At 33.9% G+C, this 18,085-nt stretch overlaps 4 protein-coding genes across 4 annotated transcripts; 3 read left to right on the forward strand and 1 right to left on the reverse strand.

Moving 5' to 3' along the window:
* Positions 1 to 796: 796 nt before the first annotated feature.
* LOC142527417 (uncharacterized) lies at positions 797 to 2,003 on the forward strand. Its single transcript, XM_075632218.1, has one exon. It carries the CDS (start codon positions 1,104 to 1,106, stop codon positions 1,917 to 1,919), a length of 816 nt encoding a protein of 271 aa, XP_075488333.1. The 5' UTR covers positions 797 to 1,103; the 3' UTR covers positions 1,920 to 2,003.
* A 1,015-nt stretch (positions 2,004 to 3,018) lies between these two features.
* Positions 3,019 to 6,552, reverse strand: LOC142527888 (uncharacterized). Its single transcript, XM_075632874.1, has 9 exons — positions 6,228 to 6,552; positions 5,911 to 6,105; positions 5,735 to 5,830; positions 5,521 to 5,644; positions 4,271 to 5,429; positions 3,987 to 4,152; positions 3,744 to 3,908; positions 3,480 to 3,632; positions 3,019 to 3,392 (listed from the first exon to the last, which is right to left on the reverse strand). Exons 1-9 carry the CDS (start codon positions 6,291 to 6,293, stop codon positions 3,207 to 3,209), a joined length of 2,310 nt encoding a protein of 769 aa, XP_075488989.1. The 5' UTR covers positions 6,294 to 6,552; the 3' UTR covers positions 3,019 to 3,206.
* A 2,407-nt stretch (positions 6,553 to 8,959) lies between these two features.
* Positions 8,960 to 9,746, forward strand: LOC142526166 (putative 2' cyclic ADP-D-ribose synthase BdTIR). The gene is made up of 2 exons (XM_075630421.1): positions 8,960 to 9,447; positions 9,559 to 9,746. The coding sequence occupies exons 1-2, from the start codon at positions 8,960 to 8,962 to the stop codon at positions 9,704 to 9,706; spliced, it is 636 nt and encodes a 211-aa protein (XP_075486536.1). The 3' UTR covers positions 9,707 to 9,746.
* A 2,441-nt stretch (positions 9,747 to 12,187) lies between these two features.
* LOC142525765 (uncharacterized) lies at positions 12,188 to 15,279 on the forward strand. The gene is made up of 2 exons (XM_075630056.1): positions 12,188 to 12,911; positions 14,648 to 15,279. The coding sequence occupies exons 1-2, from the start codon at positions 12,612 to 12,614 to the stop codon at positions 14,768 to 14,770; spliced, it is 423 nt and encodes a 140-aa protein (XP_075486171.1). The 5' UTR covers positions 12,188 to 12,611; the 3' UTR covers positions 14,771 to 15,279.
* Positions 15,280 to 18,085: the final 2,806 nt, after the last annotated feature.

The following is an 18,085-nucleotide window of genomic DNA, read 5'->3' on the forward strand; positions in this document are numbered from 1 at the left end:
GTAATTACACATGAAAGCTGAAAAATAATTTTTTTTAGAGGTTGCAAACACTATCTAAATATATAACTGTTATTTTAGAAAACTCACTTGTGGTAAATGATAAATCATTTGTATCATAATTATGTCTATTTATTTGAGATTAAATCATTAATTATGCTTTGATCTTTAAATTATATTTGGAAAATGAGTTGAAACTTTAATTATATAATTTTATTTGTATTGGAGTTTATCGAACTCAAGTCAAACTCGAACATGCTACAAAAAAATTTTAGCCGAACTCAGACACAAATTATTTTGTTCGATAATTTGCGAGCTTTAGTGTTTTATTTATATAACATAAATCTATTAAATAAATAAATTTCAAGTATTTCGAGTATTTATTTTCGAGAAATAATTTAAATAGTTTGCAAAAATATTCGAATCTTTCAAACAGAAACCGAATTCGAGTCAAAAGTTCGGAAATTTTCGAATTTCGAATGAGCTCGAACCTAAACAGAACTATTTAGAGTCTTCAAATTTTCAAGCAGCTCGATTCGATTCATTCAGACTCGATGTAGAGATGAACGGAATTAATTAGCCAAAGAAGAGTGCGTGTTTACACATAATTGCCACGAGACTGCACAGTAGACAGATACCCCACATGTATTAAAAAAAATATAAGGAAACCCTCTGGAATCTGTACCATTGAACTTGATTCATATCATCCCTTTCTCTCGTTCGTTTTTATTAGTTATCATCATATTTTTACAGGTAGATTGACGGATGGCGATATGCGAAAACAGTTTAAAAAAATAAAAATAAAAAATTAGACAATAGAATCTTACACAAGCACGCTTATTTCTCACCACATTCCTCTTAATTTCCATTCGTACCAATCTCTGATTATATTATCCATTCATACCACTTGAGATTTCAAGAATTTATTACTCCTCGTACTATTGATCTGGTTGATTCATTTCATTTGTTGCACACGAAACCCTTCAACTAGTTTTCATTCTCTTTTCCCAGAAGGGATACTAACCGATCGAGAGTTTTTTTTTAATTATTATCTAGCTTTGATCTTGCATTTGCTATTTGGGTTTCTTGGATTTGGATTTTTAGGCATGGGTTTGAGTAACAAGCAGGTCTATGGTGATGATCATGGGCGTGAACTGGATCAAACTTTGGTTCAGGCAGGGTCGCCGGAGCTTTCGAAATCTGCACACCCTTTGAAGTGCCCAAGGTGTGGTTCAACAAATACCAAGTTCTGTTATTTCAACAATTATAACAAATCTCAGCCTCGCCATTTCTGCAAATCTTGCAAAAGGCACTGGACAAAAGGTGGCACTCTTCGTAATGTTCCCACTGGTGATGGCCGCAAAAACAAGCGGCCCAAGATTATAAATTCCGCCGCCGCCGTCACTGCCTCTTCCCTGGGGCCACAAAATTGCAGAATTCTTCCTTTGAGTAACAATAATGGTGATCAGAAAACTATGTCTAATATTCTCAGCCATGCCTTAATCCGCTCCCCGTCTTCCTTGTCGCAAAGCACTCACACAACAAACGGCATCAACAAAGCAGGTTTGAATAATGTCTCAGTGCCGAGTTATATCAATTCCAACACAGAATGTTCATTTTCATTTTTAAACACAAAATTTGACATAAAGATTACTTCTTTGGATAGTAATCCAACCACTTATCAATCTTTAAAAGCATATGATCACCATTCAAACAATCGCGACTCCATAGAAGAATCGACCATTACGACGGTAAACACTACTTCATCCACCAGAAACATACCGTTGCCCAACTCGGGTAACAGCGGTTCCACCGGCTTGCCAAGCTATTGGGATTGGAATGATATTGATTATCTGTTAACTTCTTCTGATCATCTCAATATATCATGGGATGATATCCATGATTTAGAGATCAAACCCTAAAGTTTTAAAGAATCTTGATATGTATTTTCCTAATCTTAAATATATAGCCTATGTATGTACACACATTGATGGTCGCATCTGTATAGTTTTTCAGCTTCAAATTGTTTGAAGCAGTCATGATAAGAAGAGTAGGTCTCTTGTGAGACGGTCTCATGAATCTTTATCTGTGAGAACGAAGCAGCCCTACCGATAAAAAATAATACTCTTAGTATAAAAAGCAATATTTTTTCATGGATGACCAAAATAAGAGATATGTGTTACAAAATACGACCCGTGGGACCGTCTGATACAAGTTTTTGCCCATTTTTGGCAACAGTTTTCAGGCTAGGCAGTAGATACTTATGATGATTCTAGTGTCAAGTTTGAGATATTTGCGTTTACTTAATTTCTTGAAGATGAAAGGATTGAAGAAATGAAATATTGCATGTTGAGGTGCATTCACCAGGTTGGTGGGATAAGGAGACGTGATATTGGAGGATTATTGGGGATATACTATTATGAACAGTTATCCGTACTCCGGATTGTCAATCTTTGAATGAATATTGAGACTCGACTTTGAAAATTATTAATTTGCGTATTTATTTAATGTCTAATTTAGCAAAGAGAGAACAAAATCAAGCCAACTTGTGTAATTATGAAGGAAATAGATTTCTCTTTGACAACATTGAAGCCAAATTAATTTTACATAAATACAATAAATTAAAACTAACCCATAATAGTAACGAACATGAATAACAACTCCAATTGCATCAACCAACATCCACATATTTTCGGAATTCATAAATATCGTTCACAGAACATCACAGAACAACTCCAATTACATTACTATTTTGTAAAATGTCATAAAATTGAAACAATTACATATATTTTTTTATTTGAATATTTAAACGACTTGTTGTAGGCAAAAATTCAAATACAATACTACAATTACATGAAAATATAGTGTGTATGAAATATCAACACGAAAATCTCCGTTTAAAATGCTTTATAGTAAATACCCAACAAAGAAATAAATAAATAAGCACATTCAATCATCACACGCGTATAAATGATAAAGAGTATATAGAATATACATATACCAAAGTAGTGAAGGAAGCTAGAATTTTAGCTCATGCATCTTCCTCACACAGTCTCTTTATTTCTCTATATATATCAGTATCACCAAACAATTTACTTAGCCATAGCCAAGAAATGCCGCAGTCTGATAAATCGACAAATCATATGCATAAATGCCTCAACTCTCTAAAACTGTTGCCGAATTGTGTTCATTGAATGTATAGTGTGTAATTAGTGATGAGGATCAGTTTCGATTTCTTGAGCCAATTCTTTTGTGAGCTTATCAGCACGGTCATCATGGCCGCCAGCAAACGAATAAACTCTGAAAGCGAATTGGAATGCTCTCCAAAGCATTTTCACGGATCCTTTCCTTTTCGCTTCCTTTTCATTTTCTTTATCCTTGAGATTTCTCTTCTCCTGCATTTAAATCCAATATAAATTTAATCCTTGTTTTAGGATAAAAAAAACACGAGGAGCGATCTGAATAATTAAATGATAAGATACCTTAAGAGCCAGTTCCATGCAGCTTGAAGAGATATCGACCATTAGTTCTTTGATATGTACAAGGATGTTGAAATCAAAGTTGATCTTGTGAGCCTGGAATTTCTTGGATTCTTCATCTTTAGTACGTTCCAGGGTATCCATTTCACCCTTCATCTGGATGCAATTGAGATATGAATTCAATAAGCGAAAAGAACAGGGATTTTTGTAAATATAGTAAGAAGATCGATTCATTCGGTTAACATATGACAATATGACAAGGCTCACCTTGTTGAAGTAACTCTCAGCCTTGTCCAGGTGTTGGGCAACAGGTGACACTATTGGCCAGTTTTTTAAAGTACTGGCAACAGAATCTAACTTTGAGTAGAGAGCGGCTGCAATCCTCAAAGCTTCCAATTTCTTTGAAGGGAAATCTTCAAATCTTGCTAGAACCTACAAGATTTTGAAACTTTAGGGGATGACTGTCGAACAATGATCATGTTATTGTGACAAGAAGGAGTAGGTGTAAACCTGAGTTTCATCGGTGAGTTTCTCAAGATGAGATTCCACATGTTTGTGGAATTTCAGGAGCTCGGTCATGTCTGATGTTTGGAAAGAATTGATTGCAGATTTCACCTCCTTAATTGTTTTTTCGTAGTTCTTGACGTCTTCTTCAATTTGTTGGAAGTATGCTGACCTGATTATACATTCACACAAGAGTTGGGAAAAAAATTCACATCTTTGAACCACAAAAGGCATGTCATGTATTCCAAAAAAAAATTGTGTCGTAATTGAATGAGAACAGAAGATTGTACCTCTTTGTCATTTCTGCCAAAGCATCAGCCATTCCTTTCTTTTCTCCAGAAGCTGCTCCAACTTTACCCTTTCTCCCTGATGATTTACCATCTAAACTTGATCCTTCTACTTTTCCCTTGAGAAGCCGATAAAGATTGCCCATCTGGGACGATCTCTTCAGTTTTGTCATAGCTTTCTTGGGACGGAGGTTTTTTGCGCCAGAAGGCCCTGGAGGGGGTGGGGGAGCAGCCACATTTGCCACGTGCGTTGCAGGTGGTGGGGGTGGAACAGGCCCCTTTGATCCACCCATAGGTGAGGGAGGGGGCGGTGTTGCTCCATGCCTCACTACCATTGGTGGAGGAGGGGGCAGTGGTGGACCATTCCTTAATGACGAGGGTGGAGGAGGTGGTGGTGGTGGTAGTAGCGGCTGTGATGTTGTAGTGGAAAGCAATGGAGGTGGAGGAGGCGGAATTGGTGCAGGCACAAAGTGTGTTGACAGCAGAGGTGATGGTACTGGTGGCGGTGGTGGTGGTGCAGGCACAGATAATGCTTGAGGGAACAGTGTCACTGGTATTGTATCATTTTGCGCCTGTGGCATTGGTATTTGAAATTTTACCTCGTCATTCGGTAATGATGTAGGTGGAATGAATACTACAGGCGTAACGAATTCTGTTACATTTGATCGTAACTTCGGAATGTCCATAACGTCTATCAACTCATAATCTTGGTCAGCCTCATTGATACTACTTGTTTCCTTCACTTCAGAACACTTCTTTTCTTCAAACTCAAGATTTTGTTCTCTCTCCGCCTTACGGGTTTGGATATAGTAGCTAGAATCTTGTACGACAGCATGAGGGAACATGTGAAACGAAAGGCGTTTTATATCAATGGGTTTTAGTTTTTCAATTGCTTGAACCCTGAGTGGCAAGAGTAGAGGCGGAGAATAAGGCCCTGTTTTCCCTCCTTTAGTCGAGGATTTCCATGCTTCGGGAAGGACTGAAGTTGGGGTTGCTGGAGAACCAGAAAGAGTATTATTGTTATCTGAATATGATCCAAACGGAGAATTTCCAAAGGCTTGACTTGCTGGAGGACTAGATTCCTTCATCTCTTCGTCTTCATCACTTTCATCGAACAACCTTTCTCTGGCTACCTTTATTATGTCCTCAAGCATCATCAGAGCTGATTTAAAAGCACAACATTTCAAAAACCTTGGATGAAGAAAAACTACATTTAATATCTGAACTTGATTAAGACAGCATAAACAACATACCGATTTGCTCCAATTCACAGTGCTCCAGTTTCATTTTCGAGTCATACTTACATTTGACCATCCACTCCTCTGTCGTCCACAGGGCTCCCAGTGATTTCATAGCATCACAGAAGAATTTAAGAGCCTGTTTTGTTGGGATCAAAGATATATTACCCTATATAAAAATTAATCCCTTCAGTGTCAAATATTTTCCAAAGTATTGACAACATCTAACCTTGTGCATTGATGCACCTTCAATTTTTGAAACTAATAGGTCAGGTTTGATTACAGGATGCAGTTTAAAGATATCGTTCAGGGTCAATATCAGCAGCTGTCGAAACGAGGAAACACCGATACAATTAAATAACATGAAAGAAAATTAAAACTCTAAAAATTTAGAATTTGAGCCACCTCCGTCACGGTAGCGGAACCGCTGCAAGGAGCGAAATCCAGCAAGTCTCTAAAGATGGAAATCTTGTTCTTGAGATCCGTCATCGTCACAAAGTTACCTGCCACCCCGCAAGAATTGCTGATTTTTGAACCTTTTTGGCCTTTCAAAATCTTTGATGCATCAAAGACTTTATTGTGCTCCGGTTGTGATTTCCCCTGCCCCATGTCAAACTAATGTCAATATATTTTTGGCCTTTCTCACATCTTCCTGTCACAATTTATCATCAAGAAGATGTTCAAATTGATTAAAAATGAAATGGTGTGAGAAGCATGCATACCTCAAATCCAGAAGCCTTGTTACGTAAAAAGAAAGGTGCCACCCCACAAAATGCCCTCGTCGCCATGGCCAACTGTACAAAACTTTTACAAAACAATATTCCTGGTATATTAATTTATTAATTATTAAACCACTTAAATAAAAACAAGAAATAACAAAGAGAGTTGATATTTTGTTGAAGACCATTCAAATTCAATTTAAAATATTGCATTCAGAATTGGATAACGTGCATCCCAAATCTTGATTTTGTCTGTCAAATATTCCTCAAGGACAACTTCTTCTTCTCCCCTTAATGTTTCCAAAAGAGGGAGAGAGAGTGAGAGTCGAATTGGCGAAAAGGGATTCTCGATTATTTTAGGACAAAACGGCGTGTTGCCGTATTTTGCGGGGATTCCTCTCTCTTAATCAGTCATTAATTACGAGATGAGTTGAGGTGACAAGCAAACTGATAAATCCCATTAAAAAGGGGAGCATTAGTGACTTTAATTCATTCCCAAATCAAATTCATAAATTAATTTAACAAATATCATGTTCACTAAATTGAGATAAAATTATTTTGACTTTCGTATTAGCCGACTTGAGAGGGGATATACACATTTCCTATTGAATTCACTACTTTAATGTGCATATTAACTACTTTGAGTTCTTCTATTTATTGAATCCATCGTGCTATTTTATTAGAAATGCTTAGTGATTTAGCGCCATTGCATTACAAATACAATTGTGCTCATAATAATGGATCAAGTTAAATTTCTAAAAATTTGCAACACATTAATATATATGTTAGTCGTAAATACTAAAAAAAATAAAAAAAATAGACACGGCTCTTGATATTCCCAGGCGGCGAATGAAGCTAGACTAGATCTGAAAGTGTCGATTTCCTTACTCTTTCAAGCCAATTTCTAGTGGCTTTACTTGTTTCCCCAAACACATACTTTTTCTCTTTTTTTTTTTTTTGGAATATTCAACCTTACATATCTTTTTATAATAAAAACGATAATAATTTCAATGCATTAATTGACAAAGTTGTAGATTTTAATATCTAACTTACATAAACTTTAGGTTGTTGCCCTGAAAATATGTGGTGATGTAAGGACAATATCACTACCCAGAGAGAAATCAACCGGCCACGTTGTACGTTAATACTTGTTGAATCGGTCAGGATTTCATACTCGCTGAATCCCGTCCTGCTGTTTTTTTTTTTTAAATAAGATTGGTATGAATCATATTAATATTAATTAAATAAACTGTTGGACTATTTCTACTTTGAAGGAAATCTGTTTCATCACAAATTTCAATGAAAAAACCAAAGACATTAGTAGAAAATTAATTCAGAATGTTCTTATAGTCATGTATTTTCTCTTTTACCATGAGACTTCATTAAATTAGTAGAACTCGATCATGAAATAAATTATTCGCACATAAACTCGTATATATGAATTACACACTATATTTATCAGGGAGAATATTTTTTTTGGTCCACTTACTTGTCCAATTTTGAGTTATGGTTCATTAGGTGTTCAAAGTTTGACACTAATGTTTAATTTTCGACTATTTGGTCAAATTGCTGACGTTATATCAGACATGTCAGTAATTTTGGTGCCACGTCTTCATTTTTTTAATTATGTGTCAACTTTTTCTAGTGTCTCATCTCAGTGTTGCTTCAAAACTCTGATGAAATAGGATTGAAAAAGGGAAAAAAAAATCAAAATCGATACATCAAACCAAAATCTAAAAACTTAATAACAAAAACTAAAAATAGGAAAAGTAAGTAGAAAAAAACTGTTTTCCTAATTTATTATTATTTTCATGGTGTCCCCACCCTAAGATCTAAATGCTACCGTTTGTGTGTCGAATGAGTGCCACAAATCAAGAAAAGGCAGTATAAAAAACACATAATAAATACCGTTTGTTTTTAAATAATTACGTGACCTTTAAAAAAAAAACTAATTACGTGACCAAGAAAGTGGTGCATGTGTGATTGTGAAGTCTCGTGCGATATAGGGTCCTATTTCCCCATTCGAGGAGCACATTAATTGATCAAAAGATGCGTACATACTTTACATAGTGATAGTATATAATTATAATATATTTTGTAAACCCCATGATTTTTAATTAACTAGTAGCACCGCATAAAATGTGATTAAAATCATATTTAAGATATTTACGCCGCTAAATTTATATTCCAATACCATATACGGCTATTGAAGAGATGCATGGGTACCATCAAAACATACACCCAGAACCAGAATTGCAAAACCTAATCAGTACTTTAAATTTTGCAAATTTTCATATGTATGGCATGTAATTTTGTGATATACGATCGCATTCAAATGATAAATAAGCTTGTCCGAATTAAAAAAAATAAAAATAAAAAAAGGTGGGGGGGGGGGGGGGGGGGGGGTTGGGTTTAATTCAGCGTGTTTGAAGGATTACAAGTTCCGGACCTGATGTAACTTACGCCTATGGAGTCAATATTTTATTCAACTCTCTCTCTCTTCCTCCATCTTTGTCAAAAGAAATGCCCCGTGGTTTTCATATGGTCCAGCGTTCTGATTAGCACACAGCTAAATTCTGTCCATTCAAAATCAAACATTAGACCTTTCTCATGAATTCCTCGCAACCCATTATAAATAACATTCAGGAGTTGTAACAAATTCAGTAATTGAACATAGCTAGCTAGCAACTTTCAAATTGAAAACGTACGTAAACTGCCAACTTCATTTTTGGGCAATGCAGCGTTCTTCAGCCGCCAGGATCAACGACATTTCCCGCCAAATTCTGGGCGAGTTCCGGCCAAAAGCGCAGCCTTCTCTGCCGTGCAATATTTTCATTAACCACCGCGGTGTTGACACGAAGAAGAACGTGGCGGGGCTGTTGTACGACCACCTCCACTGTCTACGGCTCCGCCCGTTCTTGGATAGCAAGAGCATGAAGCCGGGGGACAAGCTTTTCGACAAGATCGACACGGCAATTCGTGAATGCAAGGTGGGGGTGGCTGTCTTTTCTCCCATGTATTGCGACTCCTACTTTTGTTTGCATGAGTTGAGCCTCATGATGGAGTCCAGGAAAAGGGTTATCCCAATATTTTGTGATATAAAACCCTCGGATCTTCGAATCAAGAATGACGGTTCTTGCCCAGCTCACAAGCTCGACAAGTTTCGATGGGCCCTCGTAGAGGCAAGATATACTGTCGGGGTAACGTTTGACACGTCAAGAGGGTACACGAGACATATATAACTAACTACATGGTTTTCAAATTATGTTTCTGTTTTGCTTCAATGAACATTATTTTGTGATCTAACATTATTAATTATGTGCAAATGAATCAGGGATTGGACCGAATTTCTTGCAAGTGCAACGGATGCTGTGATCAAGAATATAATTGAAGTGGAAGAAGAGAGCATGATAAAGAAGAATAACAACCTTCATTGTTCTCCTGATCAAGAAAGTATTTCCACGATATACAATGCGAATTAAAGTGGCCAACCAACCAGCATAAGCTCAAATGTTATGAAAAAGAGAATAAACCAGCGCAAGCTCCAATAACTGTTTTTCATAATTATTGATTCATTGGTTGTTAATTTATTATTTTTTCCCTAAGCTAAGCTAGTGCTTGTTCATCTATATATATATATATATATATAGATTCTTTGAACTAGCTCTAGCTAAGCAGTATATAGTTTGCTAGCTAACACATTCAGTTTATTCAAATGAATATTTATCACATGGCTTGCAATATTATTCAAAAAGAGTTTTATCCGGTTTCATAAATTCAGTAAATGGAGAGAGTTATGTGTGTGTATGCGTCCCTCTCGGTTGGGTTTCCAGAGAAGAAACATTTGAAGTTTAAAGTCGAATTTTTTCTTTCCAAATCAAATCAATTTACCCAAAGATTCGGGTTGATCCGAACTCTTCGGTGGTCGAACCTTTTAAATTAGGAGATTCAAGTTGAAGTTTATACGAGGACGTGAATAGGCTAAAAAGACCGTCGTTAAATATTTGACCTAAGTAGAGACATGATATGGAAGACGACCCGGGTGGGTTTCAACCTTACCAACGAGGTTTCCAAATTTGTCAGGTACAACTCCATTATCTTGTAAAGTTGAAGGCAAAAATGGAAACTTAAATACAAAACAATCTTTTATAAAATAAATGCATAAGAATTTATATATATATTCTAGCTGTGTGTCTAAATTGCTTAATGGAATTATTTCAAGGAACAATATAATTGAAGGTTCATATCAAGAATGTACATCTTCTTTTCGAGAGCTCATCACATAAAAACTTCAAAGTTAATCGTGCTTGACTTATGACAATTCTAAGATGAGTGATTCCCTGAAAAGTTTTCTAGAGTGCATTTGAGTGTAAGTTTTGAAATACCTCGAAGATTCAAATTTTCATATATTGCATTACTTGTAAATTGCAATCTTTGAGAATCAATTATTGCTGCCTAAAATTTCTTCTGTGTCCCCGAAAAAGTAATATGTGTCGCCTTAATTTGTTTCCTTTCCTCGAAAAACTTACCAATTCCCATATCAATTAGGCAATCATGTTTCACACATTCTAAATGCTTCTATGCTTTTGAGGGTTCATATTAGGACAAATGAAGGGGGCAAAGGTGAAGAAATTGAAAAGAAAAGGCAGAAAAAATGTGCAAATCATACGAAGTTTCGAGTGGCAAAGGAACAAGAGGCACGTGTTGGTGGTTCATGGATTAAGATGCATGTTGGCCCCCTTGTTTTATATATTATGTCAACACAATTCGTAACCCCAATCTTAATAATTGATATCGTAAAAAAAGTACTGAGAGGATGTTTGTGATTTGCTTGGATCGAAAAAAAAATTGAGTGCTAATTGTGAAGAATTTCAAATCTATCAAATTATAATACAAATCAAATCATTGACTCTATATATCAGATTAATCAACTCAAACGTAAATTTAATAGAACCATTTTGACCCAAATAAATCAACAAATTTGTATGGTTAATTGATTAATATAAGGAGACTTTTCAATCACATAACAAAATGATTGAAAAATCTACAAATTTGTATGGTTAAAAGGCGAAAAAACATCTAACCCTTTTTTCCATTGTTTTTGGTAAATTTCAAATGTCGTTCTGTTTCAGAAAAGAGTGACACTTGACCCAAATCAGTTTAGGTTCAAAAGTTATTGGTCAATTTTTTGCAACGAAATGTTTGTACGGATGCGAACAAATTACGTTTAATTAGCATAGAAAAGTTATTTCCTTAGGATTGATGGTTTTACTTTCCCAAACATAAATTATAGCTTTTAAAATAGAAAAAAACTCTTGGAATATTGTATCACAGATCAATTCAATGAGATGAATTTATGACCCAATATAATTTGTGAAAAATATAATTTTTAGGCCAAGTATTACTTTTCATAATTATTGTTTGAACTTATCTCAATAATAAAAAAATCAATAAATCATCTCACAAAAAACTCACTTTTTAAAATAACGTTACGATCAACTAAATTATTTACGTCAAATTCAAATATAATTCGAACTTTGTTTTGTTCCTACGATAAGTTAATTTATCACCGGTGATTGGTCCCGCGGAAACAAAAGAAGAAGAAAAAGGCAATAAAGGAGGGAAACATTAATTAATTAGAAAATTGGCCTGAGCTTTGTCTGATCATAACCCTGTCGTGTGCAATGATGCTACGCGATCATACACCCTTCGTCACAAATTGTATTATGTACTTATTCATATTATAGGATATATAGCTTGACAGTGTAGCTGATAGCACTTTGCAGCCAAATTCACTTACGAGATTGTACATACCATAAAATTGAGTTGGTGTTAATTACTTAACTTATTACAAATATTTTTTTTTGAAAAAGTGGACGCCCAATTATAAAGATAGTCTTATTTGGCCAAACAAATAATGAATTATGCTTAGATTGATTTGAGTAAATAAAGAAGACGGAGTCAAAATTGAGGAGGACAGTAAAAGCAGGGTTGGAGCTGATGGCAGGTAGCGTAGCCTCTAAATGAAAAAACCAGACCCTCTCGAGCACATTGCACACTACGTAAGCGGGGAAAGGTCTACAATGAAAGACGTTTCTTTCAACTGTCAGAAAACTGAGGTGCTATTTAAATTTCCAACCCTTTCTTCTCCTTTGGAACACTTGATAAAGCAAGATCAATCCTATTTGTAGCTATCCACGTTTCCATTTTTTTTTCAAATTTCGGGCACCTCTTTCTCTACGTGCTATACAATCTTACGCTAGCTCCCATTTCAAGACTCCTGCCTTGATTACATTGCCGTTGAGAAATCTGTGGGAAAAGTTCACTACTATATTTCTAATCTGCCATAACTGTTACCAGATTTTCATCTTGGAAAGGGACTTTGTAATGGGAGGTGAAGACGAGGGGTTGGGGGGTTGGCCACCGGCACCTAGTGGTGCTCCGCTTTACTTGCAGAAAGAGGATCATTGGACGCACTTCGATAACTCTGTGAATGCTATTTCTTTTGGGTTTGTGGCCACCGCTATTCTCATCTCGATGTTTCTTGTCATGGCTATTTTTGAGAAGTTTCTTAGAACCACCTCGCCGGCGCTTTCTTCGGCCGGTGGCCGTCGTTTACCATCAGACATTGAGGCTCATAATCGTATCGGTGGCTTCAATGCTAAGCTTGGGTACTCATCTCCGAAAGTGAGTATTTGTCTTCGATTCAATCATATAATATGATCTGTGGTTTTTCTTCTTGGCTTTTCGCCTTTTTTTTTTCTCGCTTCCTTTTTGTGGTCTTTCTTTGTTGTTTTGCTTGATTTTTTGGCAATTTGGATTAAAGTTTTGTTTCTGCAGGCTGTGATGATTGCTGTTCTGACAAAATCCCATAAATTCTTTATTATTTCTTTTTTGCAATTTTTCTTCATTTTTCAGTTTGACACCATTGTTGTGGTTCGGTTTTCTTTTCTTCATTTGGAATGTCGTAATATTTTCTACTTCGAGGAATACAATTTCTCTACTGCAGCTAAAGCAAAGGCAGATAAATATTTGTTTCATGAAATTACCTCTTGATGGAGTCTAATTTTACGGGAACTTGATTATAAAAACATATAAAAAAATCATTGAAAACAGGAATTGTACGTGTTGTTTTCTGCAGCATAAATTTTAAAATAATATAGTAAACATAACAGCATGTGCATTATTCCTGGGATTTTGACAACACAAAGAATACACTACTATATACTATAATATTTTAAAACTCGGTTCATTCAAGAAGTTGTTAGCTGGTTTCTTGGTACCTGCCTCCATTAATGAGAAATGAAGTAGTAAGCCTAAAATATATATTCTTCTCAATTCCATGTTTCTACCCCACCCCTTTGTTTGTGAGCACTTTTTGGCCCATCATAAGAAATGTTAATACTCTTCGCATGGCTAATCCCGGATTCGGGGACAGCCTCCCAGTATTGAAATTCTTAGTTTTGTGTTTGTTTATTGTCTTCTTTCCATCTTTAATCAATAATCATACACACAACTAGCTTCTTTGTATTATGAATAACGACTTTGTGGACTCATTTGACACAGTCTGATTTAATAATAGTCCAAATATGTTGATTTCCAGACAATCTTAGTTAGTTAATGCTATGTCTTTAGGGACGAGTTTATTGAGATTTTTGTGATGTCTATATAAGGAGAACTCCATCTCACTGAGCGAAGAAACATGTGAGCTTTACTCCAAAAGTTTGAAGTTTGAACCCAAAAACTCGTGCTTTAGCCTTTAAGTGTTATTCAGTATCTGGAGTGAGATGACTTAATCTCTGCGTTGAACTTTTTAGAGGCATCTCATGATGGAGGCCTTGATCATATGATCCATGGTCATAAAAAAGTGTACGAATTGTGTTTTTTGTGTGACTATAGTTGTTATTTCGTGGTATAGTAGTTAGAAAAAGAATGTGGTTATGGATATTCGGTGGGAACCTGTCTGGTGGATCATACATACTAGTTTTACAAGTACCTCCGCTGATAGATTGTATGAAGATTGGAAGTTTAATTGTTACCTTCACAAAAGGTTAAGTAGGAGTTATTACGGGTTGATTGGTAACTGAATTAAAGAAATAAAACGGTTTCTTATTATATCTTCTTTACGCAAAGTCAATAAGCGACCAACAGACATTTACGCTGCTCTGTCCTAGTCTAGGATACTAGAACAATCGAAAGGATTGCCAAACATTCATATCCTAGTTTTTCTGGCTCTCTTTCCCTCTTTTCCTGTAGTTGTTTCAGATCATATATTTGGTGAAACATGATTCAACAGGGGCTTAAAGCTCAAGGACGTTGCTTTTTTGTGGAGTGTTAGATGAACTGTTTAACTTGGTATTTCACTACAAGAATGCTTGCTTATTTTTCTTGTTACGCCAAATCATTTCAATTCATTTTCTCAGAGAACAATACTGAATGCCAGAGAATTTTCGGTACTAATGCCGGGTGACAATGTTCCCACATTTATTGCACACCCAGCACCCGTCCCTTGTCCTCGGGAACGCATGCATGGGCCTTCACATTAACAACCATCCAACTTACAAGAATGTCCCACTCCCACCCCCACCTGAACTCAAGAAGTTGTGCCATGCAAACGTCAAACTCTGTCGTGGTCATGGCGCTGGATACTAGTAAATCGGGCAGAAGACACACCAGCTGTCCGGTACAGGTGCGCGCGCTTATTCAAGTGGAAACCTGACGGAAGGCAAGGGCTCCCACGGTTCTGGGTGTGGTGTGTGTATGTTTGCTCTGATCTTTATGCAGGATTTTGTAGATATCTATCATCGTTTGAAACGAATCTTAAGGGGAGGCAAGGGTCATCGTGCAGGAGTAATTTTTTCCGGAAAGTAATTCGATTATTTGGAATGAAGCTTCAAAGTCCTCTACCGTGCATATATATGGAATGCTGTTCAAATAAAATGTAATAGCTCATATTGGAAATCGATTCTTGCAATCACTAACTACTTGTATTACAATTTTACAAGCTAACTTATGGTGGTTATGGACACCTACTAAATCAATGCATACTTAAGGTTACTAGAAAAGTGCACGTGCGTTGCACGTGAGCAACGAAACTGATGAAAATATATGAATGAAATTTTGATAATATTTAAATGAATTAAAATATGGTTAGTAGCATTTATCAATTGAAATAAATCAAACAAAAAAAAAATAAAAATCATGATCATAGACGGTATATGAATCGGAAAAGTTATTTTATCCACATGACACATTTTTTAATATGCTTCTTGGTTGGTTTTGACAACTCAACAACTCTTTGTCATAGTTTTTATAATATTCGTATAACCATTTTGGTATACTCAACAAGTATATGATCATCTTTAATATTTATTATCTTATTTAGAATCCTCGTCTAAGATCTGACATGCTTGTAGTTTGCTTTCCCTATCACGACATTTTTTCGGTTTTCTACATTGTTTTTATCCGATAATCTTATATTTCGACTGTTTGTTTTTTTTTGTGGAATGATTTTTCAGTTTATGACAATTATCAACTGTAACTCCTAAGAAAAAATTCTTTTAGTCGTAATAGGTTTTTACTTGTAAGTAAAAGTATGTATAACCTATACATCCTTCAACAACATAACCAATGAATGGTGTTATAATTTTTTCAAACATCGTGATATTTGTAATATCAATTTTATATATTCAGTATCAATATTATTAACATATAGCTATAAGGTTAATAAATTTTTAACAATTATTTCTCAATCACTTTAAGAAATAATACTTGAAAATCTATCAAATTACTATATATTATAACTGTGTCTTCGTTTAATTTAACGCTATTCAAGAAAGTCATCTCATTAGTCACTTTTTTAGAAGTTTTGGAACAATGATTGCGTTCATCATATCATGAAAATAATATAATTTCAATCTCATTTGTTATGTCTAGAACATAATATTATATTATTCATTGAAACAAAACAAATTTTCTTTTATCGAATTTACATTTTTTTTATAATATTTTATATCTTGTGGAACGATATACAAAATTAATTATTGGATTTTAAAAGTTTTGAGAAGAGACACGAATAATGTAATTAAGATATGCATATGAGATATCAAGATAATATTGGAGGAAATAAAGTGTAACTGGCTCAATGTCTCAATTTATTAAAAATTCACAAAATTGATCTATTGTGTCCACAAAACTTTAAAATTTTTCTCATATCATTATAAATAGAATGAGAATCGTGTACAATTTGTTTTTCATGTATTTCTTTTTCTGGATGAACATTTTTTTTCTTTTTGAAAAACGATTTTATTTTTTGAGAAATATTGACATTTTATATGACATCCATACAATATAATCAACACAAATGATATATAACAATAAAACATGTTAACGTTAGGGTAAAAACTCATCGCATTGCAAGAACACTAAATGATCAAATGAAGCATATTATTTAGTAATATTTATTTAGCAGCATATATAAAAAATTGACCAAATAACTTAAAAACAGTGTTTGAAATCAGTTACATTCAAACATTTCTCTCAATCACGTATCTCAGTTGACACAAAGAATCTGAAAATATCTCTATTCTAAATGGGAGAAAGAAGTTTTATATGAACTTAATATTTATTAATACTTTATTTTTATTTCATCTGTCTCATCTCCCTTTATCATCCCATTATTATCTAACATTAATATGGTATAGATTTTCATGAATTTGACTGCAATGTATAAATTTAAGTAATTAAAATAATAAATAGTTTGATTGAATTAAGTACACTATTAATGACCTTTTTAAACTAACATAAAAAAGGACTTAAATAACACCATGAATATGACGAATTGTAAAAAAAAAAAAAAGTAAAATAGTAAGCTCACAAATGAAAGTCATATATTTAATATATATTATTATCAATAGATAATATATTATTTAAGGATATTTTTTAGCATCATATATCGAAATTGACTAAATGCTTAAATATTTGCACTGAAATCACTAACATACAAACATTTTATATCAATCATATATCTATGTTGATACATAAATAGTCTAAAAATATCTCTATTTTAAATGAGAAAAAGATGTTTTATATGATCATATTTAATAGATATTATTATTAATAGATAATATATTATTTAAGGATATTTTTTTAGCATCATATATCGAAATTGACTAAATGCTTAAATATTTGCATTGAAATCACTAACATACAAACATTTTATATCAATCATATATCTATGTTGATACATAAATAGTCTAAAAATATCTCTATTTTAAATGAGAAAAAGATGTTTTATATGATCATATTTAATAGATATTATTATTAATAGATAATATTTTATTTAAGGATATTTTTTAACATCATATATCGAAATTGACTAAATGCTTAAATATTTGCATTGAAATCACTAACATACAAACATTTTATATCAATCATATATCTATGTTGATACATAAATAGTCTAAAAATATCTCCTATTTTAAATGAGAAAAAGATGTTTTATATGATCTTAATATTTATTAATAATTTAATTTTTTTCAGTTTCACTCTTCTCCATTCGTATTCCCAATATTAACTTAATATTCGGAATATTAACAATTTTTTAATTTATAACATTGTTATAGTAATTTTCTATGAATTTGATGTCAATGTTTAAATAACTAACGTAGAAAATAATTTAATGTTTAAATATGTATCATGTAAACTAAATGAAATTCAAATAGTAATATTAGCAATTTTTTTAAATATGTAACATGTAAACTAAATGAAATTCAAAAGTAAAATCAAATTAATAATTATCTTGATGGAATTAAGTACACTATTAATGTTCATATTAAATTAACTTAGAAAATGACTTAAAG

The sequence above is a fragment of the Primulina tabacum genome, chromosome 15 (genome assembly GCF_025594145.1).
Source record: "Primulina tabacum isolate GXHZ01 chromosome 15, ASM2559414v2, whole genome shotgun sequence".
NCBI classification, from domain to species: Eukaryota; Viridiplantae; Streptophyta; class Magnoliopsida; order Lamiales; family Gesneriaceae; genus Primulina; species Primulina tabacum.